At 42.5% G+C, this 17,075-nt stretch overlaps 1 protein-coding gene across 1 annotated transcript in view; it reads right to left on the bottom strand.

Moving 5' to 3' along the window:
- The window catches only part of CCKAR (cholecystokinin A receptor), a 90,449-nt gene that overhangs the window by 56,080 nt on the left and 17,294 nt on the right, over positions 1 to 17,075 (bottom strand). Inside the window, exon 2 of the mRNA XM_089657794.1 lies at positions 5,189 to 5,440. Coding sequence (XP_089513920.1) covers positions 5,189 to 5,440 — 252 coding nt within the window. The remainder of the gene's footprint in view (positions 1 to 5,188; positions 5,441 to 17,075) is intronic.

Genomic DNA, 17,075 nt, shown 5'->3' with positions numbered 1-17,075 from the left:
TTTACAAGCACTGGAGTACTTGCAGGGAATAGAATCACTTCGGCATGAGAGGAGAGGGGAAGGGTGGGGAGGAGATCAGCTCACACACAGACTACGGAACTGACAGGGAGAGATTGAGGAAGAGATGCTGAGTAGAGAGCAGGATGACAGAGGCATGTAAACTGACCATGGTATCATGGATCAGCAGCCATGATTATCATGGTCAGCACACCTAGGGGGACACAGGAACAGGCAGGATCAGACAGGTATTGTACAACATAGAATGGGACAAATGGCATCACAGAAACACTGTGCTATAAATGATGCCTTAAAAGGACAGGAGCTTTTTTTTTGTTAAAACCACTTTAACTACATCTCAGGCTGTAGGGCTCATATGTGCACTGTGCCACCCCACCCACCGTACTTACCACCACCCAATCCACCATTGAAGTAAAAAAAACCCAAGGCAATTCTAGATATAAATTTACTTATGACACTCACACATGCCTCCCACATTTATAAGTTTTGTGTGCAATGGTCAACTACCAGCCCTGAGCTTGGTTACATGATGTGCAGGAATTGGGCCTCCTTAGCCCTGTGCAAGTTACAACTTTCAGAAAGTTGAAAAGTTGCTCCAGTGGGAAATTAATCCATGATCATTGGGCACATAAGTATAAGCAACTTAAGCCTCGTACACATGATGACAGAATACAACTTCAGAAGTGATTTAATGTATGGTATTGTATTGTATTCTTTCATTTTCGAGCTTGCACAGTCTTGGTCACTTGATTTTTTATGAACCAATACTGTACAGATTAAGCAAAATTGTTCCTTCTGTTATCATACAAGATACATTTTCTATATGTAATACTGAGTACATAGCTGCAAACTCCTATGTGGTTCAATCAATCCAATCCAACCTGCCACCTACAAATATTGGAATATTGCTGGATACATTAGTGTGCCCAGAGATGGACAGATCTTCGAATACTATATGTTTTAGTAATCCTGTTACTACCTACCTATTACATGGATACCCTATATCACAATCCTTGCATATAAAATAAAGAAAAACAGGTGATTACAAGCAAATAATCATGTTCCCACAACCTAAATGTAAATAAACATAAATACTGCTACGCCTACCCCAATACTTTAAGTTTTCTCAAATTTGCTCAAAAATCTTGACACGTGTAAATAAATACATAATTATGCATACATATTAAACAGGTGAATAATTATGTATCATAAATGAAAAGTCCAAAATAAACAAATAAAGCATTTTTTGTGAATTGTCTCCTATGTAGTGACTGCGATTCCTAAAACAAAATCCACAACTTGTGTCTTGATGATCCTTCGTATATCATGTACAGTGACTCCCACCACCATTCACATATGCACTAACCTCCAAAAATGACCTGCCAATTCCCAGGTCAAAACATGCCTTTCCCCTCACTGGGGTTATTCTCAAACTCCACTTCAATGCACCAATTATGGTGGTATACACTGATTCCAAATTTCCAAGTGTATGAACCTTTAAAAATGTAGCTTTTTCCCTGCAAGTAAGCTCAAACAACACAGGAATTCCTGGTGTAGTACATTGAAAGCCACTTTATTTACAAAGTATTGCACTTACATATGGTATATATAAAACCGCATATAGTTACAGACAGTAGGGCCATAGCTCCTGCGTCACTTCCAGTTTCGGCACACATCACCCGGCTCCACCCAACTCATGTCATCATGGACACGTGACTTCTTCAAGGGTATGAGGCCAGGTGCATTCTTACTAACTTTAAATCGGTGACTGTTTACTATTGCTGTGGAAACCTAACATATTCATCTCAAACATGTAAATACTAACCAAAATGATATAACCTTCTGAATATTAAATATAAAACCTATTTTGCAATATAATCAAAGTATACAAATAAAAATGAAAAGCATTTTAAAACTTTCAATCTTTTAAAATGCTTAAAATCAATGGGACCGTAAATATAACACCAACTAGTGGGCACCAACTATATTACATCTTATTTAATAATCACTAATAAAACAATTTAGATTGAATTCAATGTTCAGTCCCCTAGGTGTCAGTCTGTTGCCCATATATCCATCTTGATTCCTGTTGACTAAGATACTTTATGTTATTGTTTCCTCTCCAATGTCTGTTATATTTTTCAACACCCCAAAATTGAAATGTTGATGGATCCTTATTATGATGTAATGATGGCAATTCTTGGATATACTGTGATTTTTTAAACCAGTGGATATGTTGTAAACATGATCACAAATCCTTTTTCCCTTTGTTCTCCCCACGTTTTGGTAACCCTACTCACATTGGAGAGCATACATCACTCCTTCAGTATTACATGTGATATTACATGTGATAAAATCTTTGATTTTATTGTTTTTTTTTCCTGTGGATTTCTCCTAATTTTTACAGGCAGCTACCGCATTTAAAAAAACCCTTGTGTTTCAAAGAAAGAAATTTTAATCTCTTTAGGTGGATCTGGTATATTTTTTACTGGTTTGTTCCTGAGGTTTGAGGCATTTTTGTACACAAAAAAAAGCTTTCAGGATAGACCAGTGTTTTTTCATAATGTTCTCGAATTTCTTATATTGAACACTATAATCCAATTTCTTCTTTTCATTTTTTTCACCTGTTGTACTTGATCTTGAATATATTCCCTTATATATCCTTTCTGAAAAAATAAATCCTTTTCATATCTTCTGCATGTTCCAAAAAATGTTCTCTTTGAGCAATGTGCAGTTTCTTTTTCACCTCATAAACTACCACTTTGGGATATTTAACAACCAAGCATTATGGTGGCAGCTTTCTTGCTTAATGTAGCTATTTGTTGTTGTTTTATTTTCTTCTTTCTTTTAAGTGAGTTTTGGTTGTTAATTTCCCCTTGCTTGGTTTATATTAAGATCTAAGAATTGGATTTCTTTTTCACTTATGGTCCAATACTTGTCATTCTGGTTCTTGTTTGAGATTAATTCTCCCAAGCTCTCTTTATTTCCATCCCATGTTATTTTAATATCATCAATTAACCTCTTGTATAGTTTTATTTGCTCCATAAATTTTGGAGGTTTTGACCGATAAATTTTATCTTTCTTACATCTAGTCATGAACAAATTTGCCACGCTTGGAGCAAACTTGGCTCCCATGGCTATCCAGTATATTGCTTATAGTATGTTTAGTTGTACCAGAAGTAGTTATATTCAAGTCTATACTCCAACCATTCTAAGAGGAAGTTCTTCTCTCCTCTTGGTTTCTAAACCTCTTGATCACCCATACTGTCGCTTCCTTTGGATCTTCATGTTTGATTATGGTGTAAAGCAAACCAACATCAGCTGTGACTAAGATGTATTCACTTTTTTCCTCACCATCTAGGTCTTGTAGAAGCTGCAGAAGTTCCAGATCTTTCAATTAATAGGAGAATAGGTCATACCAAAAGGACATTTACACCAGATGGACAAAGGTGGACTTTGATTAGTGCACAGTGGGCAGCTATATGAAGAAAAGGGAATAATCACTAGTAAGTGCAGAGGTTGCCTACTATATTGGAAAAACTTTGCAAGTAAAAAAGGAGCATTCCCTAAATGATAAAATGCTTTTATCTAGCTGATTATGGCAACTGCAGTTGAAAATCAAAACATGTATTGTTTGCCTTTGCAAATCTGCACATGAATGTTTTTCTATGTCCTCATAACATACAGAAACAAAGACTAAAAGAAAATGCATACTGTCTAAAAGCAGTTTTAGACTTCTTTAGTTAGTCCTTGGTCAGCTTGAATCCCCCCTTTAAACAGTGCTTGCAGTTTCATTTAGTTTTTCTTCTGTTTTCAATCCTTCTCTTTCTAATTAATTTTTCATTAGTCATTACACAAATTCAGAAAAGGCAGATGGAAAAGAGATTACAAAGAGAATGAAAATAAACCCCGCTTTTTCATTTGCTTCCAATTGAATAAATACAAATTGATAGAAACCAGCAAGAAGAAAACTGCACCATGCTGTAACAGAAAAGAAAACTGAAGGGAAGACAACAAAAATGCCAACATAGATATGGATAAAAAGGTTAATAAAAAGATGCTTGCATTGTGCTGCAGTTTCTTATTTTAGAAAAAAAACAAATAAAAAAAAATAAGCTTTATGGGAATACATACAAATTTTTGGTTATTCTAACTTTTTTAGGTTTATTTGTAATATTTGAATAAAGTCTTTATTTTACAAACTTGTGCATTCATGATATTTACTTTGCAAAGAATGATGGTGTTTCCAATAAAAATCTCATTGATGCCTGCATGCTTGTTGGTAACCTTTGTATAACTGACATAACCAGATGGTTGAGTCATTTTGAAGTGTTTGCAATCTGATCTCTTGCCTGTTCACTGCTAGAGCAGACCTTCAATCTTGCCTTAAATTCACCTACTGCTGGCTGCAATTAGGAAATGTGTTTTAAATATGTGTTTTTACTGAGTAAGAAAGAAAATACATAAAACCACAGTCAATATTATTAGATTACAGATGTGTATTCTACAACAATGCTTTTCTAAGTGCTCCCAAAGAGAATCAGTATTTACTGTAAATACTGACTGGTTCTCTATAAAGCTGCTATCCAATATACACATTTTAGTTAAATTGTAACATTCAGTGTGCAGATATACTAAGGAAGCCCATTCAGTAATCATATTTTTTTTCATTTAAACAACGAGTTGAATGGATTTGATTTCCACCTCCACACATTTGAGGTGGATGGGCAATCTTTCCCACGGGATTGTATTCTGACAGCGGGAAGCCTTCTCTGTTGTCATAATACAATGGTCAGCGTTGCCTGCTTTAGCGGGCAGCTCTGATTGTTTGGGAAAAACCCAATAGGCTGGTTTGGGTACAACCGGCCTGCCCATACATTGATCAAAATTAGGCCTGGCCATACATGGATTGAGATTCCCCGCTGAACCGGCCAAATTTCAATCCATGTATGGCCGGCTTAAGAGCTTTACAGCTACACCATGTCTATGTAGTTTCAAATACAGTACAGAACAGCACAACGTTTTTGGTTGGTTAGGCTGATGGACAGTTTGTTTAATTAGTGAATGCCTTTACTAAGTTTTGTACTTGCAGACAGTGCAAGTCAAGATATTTTTGGTTTGCTCTTTGTATGTTTATATGTGTTCACAACACTGAGGGCTGGAGACTTACCCATGAAATAGAAGGCAGCTCTACAGACAGTGTTCCCAAAAATAAAGTCCTTCAGCAAGTTAGGAATTAGGGTGAAGGGCATGCAAAAAAGACAGAGCATGAGATCACTGACTGCCAGCGAGAGTAAGAATATATTAGTGACCGTCCTCATCCGCTTATTCCTTATGAGTACCACGATAACTAGACTGTTCCCCATGACTCCAAGCAGAAAGATCAGAGAATACAGGACTATCCGAACTGCCGTGTGCAAATCTGTAACACAAAATATATTGAGAAGTTGAAATTTATTGATGCCCAGTAGAAAAATAAACTCCACGCAAAAAGATACAGTTAAGATAGACAGTGTATATAGGAACTCTTTTACAGATAAGATACATAAAATTTTCAGAAGGTGTAAAAAAAGCCGTAAATTAAGAATGCTTTCAGAAATAAAAGTGTTGGTAGTTTATTTTTATCAATGAACAAATGGAAAGTAAATGAACAGAAGAGAAATCAAAATCAATCAATATTTGATTTGACCATCCGTTGCCTTCAAAACAGCATCAATTCCTCTAGTTACACTTGCACACAGTTTTTTTAAAGAACTCGGCAGGTAGGTTGTTCAAAACAGCTTGGAGAACTAACAACAGATCTTCTGTGGATGTAGGCTGCCTCTTATCCTTCTGTCTCTTCATGTAATCCCAGACAGACTCGATAATGTTGAGATCAGGGCTCTGTGGGAGTCTTCTTTTTCTTCTTGACACCGAAGAGAGTTCTTAATTACATTGGCTGTATGTTTGGGGTCATTGTCCTGCTGCAGAAAACATTTGGGGCCAATTGCACACCTCCCTAATAGTATGGCATGATGGATAAGTATCTGCTGGTATTTCTCAGCATTGAGGATACCATTGAATCTGACCAAATCTCCAACTCCATTTGCAAAAATGCAGCCCCCAAACTTGCAAGGAACCTCCACCATGCATCACTATTTTCTGCAGTCACTCATTATTGTACTGCTCTCCAGCCCTTTGCAATCAAACTGCTTTTTGCTACAGCCAAATATTTAAAATTTTGACTCATCAGTCCAGAGCATCTGCTACCATTTTTGTGCACCCCAGTTCCTTTGTTTTCATTCATAGTTGAGTTGTTTAGCCTTGCTTTAATTTCCTATGCACGAAAATATAGGAACATTGCCCCAAATTTATTCTACAGCAGGACAATGACCGCTAACATACAGCCAATGTCATTAAGAACTATCTTCAGTGTAAAGAAGAACAAGGAGTCCTGAAAATGATAGCTTGGCTCCCACAAAGCCCTGATTTCAAAATCATAGTCTGTCTGGGATTACATGAAGAGACAGAAGGGTTTAAAGCAGCCTATATCCACAGAAGATATTTAGTTAGTTCTCTAAGATGTTGGAACAACCTACTTACTGAGTTCCTTCTAAACTGTGTACAAGTGTACCTAGAAGAACTGATGTTGTTTTGAAGGCAAAGGATGGTCACATCAAATAATGATTTGATTTGGATTCCTCGTATGTTTATTTACTCTGAATTTTGTTAAATTATAAAAATAAACTATGAACACCTCTATTTCTGAAAGTATTCTTCATTTACAGCATTTATTTTACACCTGCCTAAGACATTTGCACAATTATATATATATATATATATATATATATATATATATCATCATAAATTTATATAAATATATTTATTACATCAATAAATTTGGGTGTAGAGATGTGCTGGTTGCTTTAAATCTTAAACAGCAGTTGCAAAGCATTTTTTTTCTTTTCTCTCTTTGTGAGTGACAGACAGGAAAAGCAGGACTGTGCTCTAATTGGTTGTTGCTACAGCTGAAAAGGATCCACCCAAAGCAGCACTGTTGCAGCTGAACTTATCATTGGCTGTGGAGGAAAGGAGAGAGGAAAAAGGAAGAAGAAGAAGCACATCTGGGGAAGCAGACATTTTCAGGGGACCGCATGGAGCAGGGGTTCCTGATGTAAAGTCACAGAGGCTCTCTCTCTGTGCTGCTGGAACCCATAAACTGGGCTGAGAGTGTGTAGCAGAGGAATTGTTGCAGGAGGACAGTGTGAAAATCAAGGATTGTCCTGCCTGACACTCAGGATTACAGCCACTCAAGTGCATTTGTCTCTCAAAGTCTGGAGCTGCTGAAAGAGAGAGGATTTCTACTACTGTCTAATGCTATCTAGAGGACAATCCAGAAACAGTGAGTACTCTGTGATGAAAGGGGATTTTGATATTTCTGCACTTGCTGTTCATCTCTGGAAAATGGTCATGAGAAAGCCTGCTCTCTAATTCTCAGAGTGACACAAATCTTGGAAAGCCCAAGCTGCTCAGAATTAGCTATTCCTGCTGCTGATTGATGAGAGAACTCGGTCTCTGTATATTACTGGTGTCAGGGATCCCGAGCCGGATCACGGCGTGCAGGTCTGCGCAGATGTGCCGAGGCGCACTGGCGTGCGGGTGCTAGGACCTGGACATCTGCGAAGGCAGCGGCGCTTGCGAATGCGCACTCGCAATCGCGTATGCGTGCCTGGCACCAATAGGAGCGCAGGGTGCCCTATTTAAATGGAATCTGACAGTGCTTAGTTGCCGTATGATCTTTCCTGTGTTCTGTGAGTTACTTTGCTGCTGACCCTGCCTGATCCTGATCTGACTTCTCCTGCTCTGACCCCTGGCTTGCCTGACCATTCTCCTGCCTACTCCTGCACCTTTGATCCCCTGTTGCCGAACCCGGACTGTGACCCGTTTATTCTTCTGCCTGCCGTTTGTACCGACCTGCTCCACTGTTACCGACCCGGCCTGTCTGACCTCGCTTACTCTACCTCCTCACATGAGACGCTCACCCGCTGCGTACCACTGACAGGTGCCTCTACCACGGCTGGCTGCACCCAGGGGTTGCGACCTGGTCTCGGCTTGCTCCAAGTCCATCCCCACCATCAGGGGCTCTGGTGAACAAGCAGGTCGGAACTTAGATTCCGCGCCCTGGGGAATCCTGGTCTGTGGAACGCTAGAGGCTACCACCGGTTGGTCCCTAACAACTGGTTTGTCTCCTCAAGACTCGTGCTGTGGCTGAAGAGTGTGTTTTAGTTCCAAATCCCCACAGAAGCTTGCTGCTTTGAATATACTGATGAATTATATCTGCTGCCCAGCGTCCCTGCTGCAGAGAATATATCAGTATATCAGGATTTCACCTGTATGGTAAAGATTTGTTGAAGTGTTGTTTTCTTTTATTGCAATGTTCACTTGAAGATTCTGCTTAAAGGAGACTGTGCTATTCTGCTATCCCTGGATTACAAATACTCTCCCATGCAGAGAGTGAACGGTCTTCCATTGATTAAAGGGCCCTAACATTGACAGACTTTACGTTTCATCCCACTGGCCAGTGGTTAGGTAGGACATTTCTGCTCTAGATAGTATTGCTATAGCAAATGTCAATAAGCTGCTAAATCTCATTAACAGTTATTGTTTCATGTGTCAATGTCACTCTCATATGTCACCCTAGTCAGTGTGTTACTAGTCAGTTTTTGGAGAATTTAGTGAGTGAATTGTGACTTCTTACTAACTGTGTAATGCCAAATGGTATCTGAGTTTTATGTACATTACCCGTGTTAAATCAGCTAGTTCTTTTTCAGGGTTTGTCTTCTTCAATAAAACCCATAAAAAATATTCCCAGAGTGTTGAAGTGTTCTGGGTATAATCGGAGGTGTCACCAGATTCAGGTGGGGGCTGAACCTATATATCTAGCCAAGCATTACCCAAGGGTGTGCTACATGGGGAAATCATATATATTTAAAATTTTGACTCATCAGTCCAGAGCACCTTCTGCCATTTTTTTGCAACCAAGTTCCTATGTTTTCGTGCATAGGACATGGAAACAAGGCTAAATTTGTATTACTTAAATGCACACCTGAATTTGACCTGGTATCGGCCTCACGCAGTCCCTCTATATCTGAATTGGAGTGCGAGACGAAGAAGCAGTTTTTGTGCTGACTAGAAGCATGCTGATAGAAAGAGAAAGCAAAGTGACAGAAAGATAAGCTCATCACTATACCGCTTCTCTTTTAACTGTCCAGTCACAATCCAACATGACTTGGGCTCATAGGAGGGGGATTGCATGATGCTGGCAATCAGACTGAGAACATTTAGTGGTAGAAAAAAAAGTACTGCTGTGGACATATTTCTATTAAAGCTGGATATTCCAATAAATTTGGTTTTGTTTTATATATATTTCAAATGGCTACTCGTTTTTATCTTGTTATTTTGTCTGGAGTTCTGTCTTAAACATTAAAGTCCAAATCTGGGATAAACATTTTTTATTGTTCCCCTGCAGTTTTTTAATGCACCTCTGGCTGTAATCCGTGCCTTCAGTAAGGAGCTGTCGCCTGTAGCACCTCTTCTTTGCTACAAGATTTTAGGTTAAAGCAATTGTGAAGGTTTTTTTTTTTGTTAAAATAACAAACATGTTATACTTAACTGCTCTGTGCAATGCTTTTACACAGAGCAGCCTCTTCTGTGGTTCCCCATTGGCGCTCCTGGCTCCTCCTCTTCTCAGCGTTCCACCATAGGAAGCCACATCCTGCGGTGGCACACTGGTGGGCTTGATCCCGAAGAAGGCTGTGTGCATCTATTGACACACACAGCACAGTTCAGCCCCATCCCTTTGCTCTCTGCTCACAGGATTTGATTGACAGCAACAGGAGCCAGTGGCTCCCACTGTTGCCTCTGTGAGCAGAGATAGAGGAGAGAGCCACTGCAGACAGGCGCAGCGCTGGATCGATAGGACATAGGTAAGTTTAAAGAGGGTGAGGAGGTGACACCGGGATATTTTTATTTTTTTGCAGGGAATGTATTAAGGTAAAAAAATGTCCAGGCTTTAGAACCATTTTAACTCAGACTTAGCATCACTGCACCCAGTAAAGACTGTGAGTGTAGGGCTACCTGTGCTCAGTTTATTGATGTAGGGAGCGGCATTGATGTCATCAAGTCAGCACAAACCATGGTGCCATCCAGGACCACCCACCACCAAAGAAGACCCAATAGACAGAAATTCTCTACTAATTCCAACTCTTATATCACAGAAATGATTGAACAGATTAAGACAATCTACCACCAATAGTTTATATATTTATATTGCAGAGATCTTAGTAAGTAGCACTAATCCATTTGACCATTTTACAATTGAAAGTTAGATTAGTGTTTCGAAAATGCTGAAAAGTGTCCAGAACTATTGATAAGCATTTATATACGTTCTAAGCTATAATTATTTTCAGCAGTGAGAGCCAGTAAGAGCTGACAGTGACAGTCATATGGTTAAAAAACAAAAACGATCCTTATGACAATGTTATAGCTCAGTGATTTGAGCACTCCATATATTAAACTGATTACATTCATGTATACTTATCTAAGATATTACAGTTCCATTTCATAGATGACTTTGTACAATCACTTGACTTGGATTTTATCTCATGCTGTCTTTATGTCTAGGAGACACCGGAGTGATTTTGATTGCGACGTGTTCACAGCGGTTAGTGCCAAGTGAGCAATTTTTCTATAACTGAAACTTATCATCTTAATCACATTGGCTACACAAATAGGTGGAAACTCTGATTGTGGATCCTCTCTCTACATGACTAAATTGCCTTGTTTTGCAATCTTGTTCTATGGATTGTCAGCTTTGCACTTAAACATTGTCTCTGTGCTGTGCTGAATTTGTTCGTATGACTTTGAGCTATAGAGATTAGATCAACTGCAGGCAACCACAGTGGCAGGTTAATTAAAAGTTAGCAGAATCACTAAGCTCTTCATAAATGGATATGTAATATATTTCCTAGGAGATATACAACAGGGTAATGTCTTCTATCAGATACTCATATCCAGAATATGATCTCACAAAACTGGAAACCAAGGGCTGCAGAAGACTAAAACATTTATTCAGTATGTTTATGTGCTCCATTGGTAGATAAGTATTTCATTTGCCTAGCTTGCCTGCGAGATATACAGCCATATACAGTCATGTCTACACATATTGTATATCTTTTTATGTGTTACATATTATATAATTCAATGGTTTTTATTAACTTTTGTAAATAATTTAACAAGAATGATTAGAGCAAAAGACACGCCCACGCAGGGGCTATCAATGGTACATAAAAAATAAAGAGATTAGTATTGTAACTCCAACAATGCAAGAGGTGCGCCCACGTAGGGGCTATCAATGGCACATAAAATACAGAAACAGTGATATAACACCAACAAAAATTTCCAGCCAAAGACAAACTCTATCGACTCACATAATAAACAAAAAAGAAAGCGGGAAAAAAGAGTAAAGAAGGAAGAAGAAAACAAGACCAGAAGCAGGGATCCAGGAACGCATTTACCATACAGTGTCATAAACCCAGACTAGCCAGGTGGAGCGTGGGAAAAGCATAAGTCAACCATGGCTCACATATTTTAAAAAAAATTAAAGGGACAGATGGGCTCTTCCAGCCTGGGAAGTTGTTCTAGTGGCCGACAGAAACAGATAGGAAGCCAACTTCTGCTGATGAGCCAACAGGCCCAGTATGGGACAATGAAGCAAAGCATACCGAGCCTCTCGGCACATGGAGAGATGGAACAAGGTGTAAAGAAGGCCAAAGACACAAGACCAAAAATGAAGCAGTCTCGGACATGACCACCATATATGCAACACATCTCCATGATGGCCGCAACCCTGAAAGCAGCAATTACTATAGGTAGGGTTCGCCTGGGCTACACGAGCCGGGACCCAATACCAACAAAACAGTGCCTTGTATGCCGCCTCCAGCGTGGCCTTATTAAATGAACATTTAGCTACAAACGACCAGGCCTTATTCCAGTCCTCCAGATCCACTACCGTCTCCAAGTTACGCTCCCACTGGACAGCATATGATAGAGAATTATGCATTGGGCACCTATTCAAGGATGCTTAGAGTAGGGAAATGAGACCTGGGGCACCCAGACGCTGTTGGCAAAGCTGTTCAAAGGCTGATTTCTGATATGGAAAGGTGGAAGTGACATGCAGTGAGGTCAACCAGTGCTGCAATTGAAGGTAACGGAGAAATTCTGCCTAAGGGATATCCCATGACTCCCAAAGAGAGTTCCAGGGGGGAAGGATTGAGAGGTCAAAAAGTGTCGCACTTGAGAAAAACCATTGGCCTCCCACCAAATGAACGCCCCTGGCTGATCCAAACCTGGCTGAAAAAGAGGATTATTGATAATCGGGAGCAAGGGCAGAAAGAGCGACATCAAGCCACTAAAGTAGCATACCGAATCCCACACTCGTAGGCCGTGGAGCAAAATGGGAACGGGGGGAGCCATAAAAGTGTCGACGTCACAATGGGAGCACAGTTAGGCAGTTCCAAAAGGACCCAGAGAGGAACGTCAGAGGAAGCGTGCAACATAGACAGGGGGGCAATCTGGCTTGCCTGGTAATACTTAGCTACATTAGGCACCCCAAGACCTCCCTTCAGTCTATTGGTAAAAGGCGTGTTTCTGGAGACTCTGGGGCTACTGTTAGCCCAGATAAATCGCATAATCCTCGCCTGAAGTAATCAGAGAAAATGAGAAGGAACCCGCACTGGGAGGGTGCGAAAATAATACAACAATTTAGGCAGGATAGTCATTTTCACTGAATTAACCTTTCCAATCAAGGACAGTTGCCGAAATTGCCAAGACTGCATAAGGGAGGACACAGAGCAAAGCAATGGATAATAATTTGCAGTAAACAAAGAGCCATAAGTGGGGGTCATGTGAATGCCCAAGTATTCCAGGGAAGTGGAAGCCCATTTGTAAGGGAAGTGGGATTGCAGGTGTGAAACCAAATCTGAGGCCAAACTGATACTGAGAGCGATAGTTTTGTCCAAATTAATACGGAGACCCAGAAGCAACGAAAAACGCGCAAGAACCCATTGTACGTTTGGGAGCGTCGTCAAAGGATTAGTGAGAGTCAAGAGGGCATCGTCCGCAAAAAGGTTCAACTTAAATTCCTGTCCCGCGTAAGGGACATCTGATATATTACAATCTGCCCAGAGCGCCAAAGCCAGTGACTCAAGCGCCAGGACAAAGAACATCCCTCGCCAAATGGGAAAGGGATCTGAGAAATACCCCGCATACTTAACCGAAGCCGAGGGGGAAGAATACAAAGCTTGGTTCCAAGAAAGGATAGAATCCCCAAAGCCCCAATGGGACAGCACAAACCGCAGATATTCCCAGGATAGGGAATCAAAAGCTTTGTATATATCTAAAGACAATAGAAATCCCAGAATTTTGCGCTGTTGTAGAAGGTGTATAAGATGAACAACTTTATAAACATTATCACCTGCCTGCCTCCCAGGAACGAATCCCACTTGGTCCCTGTGGACCAAACTCTGCAAATATTTATTGATACGAAGACCCGGTATCTTCAGATCCTCATTAAGAAGAGAAATGGGCTGAAAGGCTTGCGGTTCCTGGACGTCTTCCGTTGTCTTAGGAATCATTGAGATATGAGCTCTAAGCGCGTCAGGAGAAGGCAAAGAACCCTGTCGCAATTCATTAAAATAACAAGCCAAAAAGGGCGCCAACAGGGTTGCAAATTTCTTGTACTAGAGACGTGAAAAGCTGTCAGGACCTGGGGCTGCGGTGAACCATAAAGATTTGATAGCTTGAATAACTTCTGATTCAGTTACACCTGCATTAAGGGCCACCCGCGCCGCTGCAGACAGTCATAGATCTTGAAAGAATGCCCCCCCAAGCTACCAAAAAGGGATCTTGTTTGGCGTATAAGTGTGAAAGGAAGTCCGCGAAACGCGAGACGACTTGCTGAGGATTAGAGGTGTAGCCTCCCGCAGGGAGCTGCAACCGCACCAGTTTATGGGGTTTCCCTAGCCAGCATCGGACCCGGTTTGTTAGCACAGGTATAAAATTTATACTTGGTCCAATGCAATGCCCGTTCGGCCTCTGAAGAAGCAAGTAAGTCCAACTGTGCTGCCAGGGTGTCCCGCATTGGTTTATGGGTTGCCGACGGGTGTGACTTCCAACGAACATCTGCAGAGGCTAGCAGAGAGCAAAGGTCCGAAAGACGATGCTCCCGCTCCTGCTCCCGCACCACAGCCAGCTGTATAATGTGATCCCGCACCGTAGCTTTATGCGCCTCCCATAGGGGCACTGCCAAAGAAACCAATCCCCAGTTCTCCGTGAAATATGTTTGTCAGGGATCTCCTCGATCCCCGCCGCGATGGTCCCGGCGCAGGCACAGTGCACCGCCCTGTGCAGGGACACGGGCACTAGGTCCGGGCCGGCCGCGGCGTTCGAGTTCGCGCATGCGCAGTAGAAGCCGCGGCCGCCCGCTGGGCACCGATGGCAGCGCAGGGCGGGATATTTAAATGGCCCTGAGCTGTCATTCAGTGCCTTCTGGTCTTCCCTGCATCCTATATCCTGCGAACCCATACCCTGTAAGTTTTTGACCCGGATTGTACCTGACCTTGCTGCTTTCTCCTATTCTGACCCTTGCTTTGCCTGACCTCTCTCCTGAATGCCCCCTATTGGATTTGACCTGCTGTTGCTGACCTGGCGTGTGACCCGACCATTCTATGCCCGCTGCCTTGTACCTTGCCGTCCTCTCTGTTACCGACCCGGCCCGTCTGACCTTGCTCATCCATCCATCCATCCCTTGCAGTGGGGTCTTCTGACCTCCTCATATCAGACTCTTCCCCGTGGGAGCCCTTGGCGCATACCACTACCACTGACGGACGCACCCAGTAGCCACGACCTGGTCTCGGGGGGCTCCAAGTCCATCCCCACCATCAGGGGCCCTGGTGAACAAGCACCCTGGGACTTAGATTCTGTGCGCTGGGGACGCCTATTCAGTGGAGTGCTAGTGGTACCGCCAGGCGGTCCCTTACAATGTTTGTATGGAAGATTCAATTTGATGGGAAGTGACCTGGGTGGTCGATAAGGACTTGTTAATGCACCAGTGAAAAGGGTGCCGTGTCAACTCCGAAAGTGGTCTGACCAGGGCAAGGAAGGGATAGCTATCCACCTGACTAAAGGGAGCTGTTGAACATGCATAAATACGTGGTTGATTCTGCAAAAACTATTAAGAGGATTCGAGAAAACCGTGAAGTCGCACTCAGTCAGGTGAAGTTCCCTCCAAACGTCTGCCAGCCCCGCAGACTGCAGGAGAGAGCGCATGCATTCCTCCTGCACTAAGTCGTGAAAAGGACCACCCCCGGAGCATAGCGCTTATCTAGAGCAGAGTCTAAGGTAGCATTTGAGTCATCAAAAAGAAGAAGAAATCCCTTGGAGTGTCGGGAGATGATGGTACAGAGATGTGAGAAGAATTTGTGCTGAAAGCGATTGGGAGCATAGTAAGAAACAAAAGTGACCTTCTGATACCAGAGAATGCCCTGCAGGAGCAAGTACCTGCCCGTGGGGTCCACTACATTCCAAACACAGGAAAAAGGGAGATTGCGTTTCAAGGCTATCAGAACACCCCGCCATTTCTCAGGAGCCGAGGCCATGTAGAAAGTGGGAAAATGAGGTGATCGATACCGTGGGGCAGAGGACTGGAAATACCTGGTTTCCTGTAAGCATATCACATCAATTTGTTGTGATTTGAGGGGATAAAAAAACTTTAGACCACTTCTGAGGCGAATTAAAGCCCTGGATATTTTGAGAATGTACTCAGTAGAAAAGGCATAGGTCGGCCAACAATTTCCACTCCCAAGGATGGTTGGTCCATGGCGTCCCGAAACCCTGCAGAAACCCAGAACAGAAAAGCCAGAAAAAACGAGAAGACATATCACACCTATGGTGAAATGCATCCTACACTCAAAGGATACCAATTGGGGGTGAACTGGACACTTGGCTGCAAATTAATACATAAAAAACATAGGCCCCCAGGGTTCAAGGGGGTAATAAACATAACATAACAAGGTACCCACATTAGTAAATATTTGAGTCCCCAGGAAATGGGTCCTACCAATGGTGACCCCCTCCCGGAAGCCCAGCCAAGCTAGGGGCCCAGCCCCCTCCAGGGAGATGACTACAAGCCGCTACGGAAACCAACACCACAGCCCAAATGGTCTCCCACCCCAGCATCCTAGCACGGCCATCACCTAGCACCAAACAAGGGCCCACTCTAGCCAACTGCCCACCCTAGAGCCCGAGAGAGTCATTGGCCTGTTCCACCAACATGAACCCAGCCACTCGCCGAGATCCATGGCGTTCGACAGTGGCAAAAAGTCACAGACTGCAAGTCCAGGCAGGATCCCCCACTCACAGACCAAACCCCAAGGGGACTGGCTGGGCAGGGCACAATCACATCACCAATATCGGGGATGCCTATAAGGCCAAACTCACGATCGCGTCAAAAGGATGCAACGGTGAAGCACAAAGGAAGTCCCGGATACAAATTCATTCCGGTGAAGAACAGGTTGGACTCAATCATAGAGGGGTCCAAGGAAGGGCCTTCCTTCCAGTTGGATGCCTTCTCCCAGAGGCGGCCCAGATGAGGCGGCAAGGATTCTAGGAGAGAGTGGGCTTCATCCAGCATGGCAACGGAGTGGCGACGGCCTTGGTAGTCGAAGGTGAGGTGGAACGGAAAGCCCCATGCATACTTGATTCTGTGGTTTACCAGGACCGAGGTGAAGGTCTTGAACTGGTGGCGCTTCTGCAGAGTGATCTGAGAAAGGTCCAGGAAGAGCTGAAAACAATGCCCCTGGAAGCTGAGGTCTGGGCTGTTCCTGGCCACCAAGAGAATGGTTTCCTTAGTGCAGTAATAGGTGAATTTGATGATAATTTCTCTTGGAGGCCCCTCCGGCTGTTTGGGACCCAATGCATGGTGTATGTGGTCAAATTTGAAATGGTCAATGTGAATGGCG

The sequence above is a fragment of the Staurois parvus genome, unplaced genomic scaffold, assembly GCF_062004578.1.
Source record: "Staurois parvus isolate SC_StPar_1 unplaced genomic scaffold, SC_StPar_1.0 ptg001028l, whole genome shotgun sequence".
Lineage (NCBI taxonomy): Eukaryota > Metazoa > Chordata > Amphibia > Anura > Ranidae > Staurois > Staurois parvus.
Note: the sequence above shows the minus strand (reverse complement) of the source record. Positions and strands in the feature narration are given on the sequence as shown.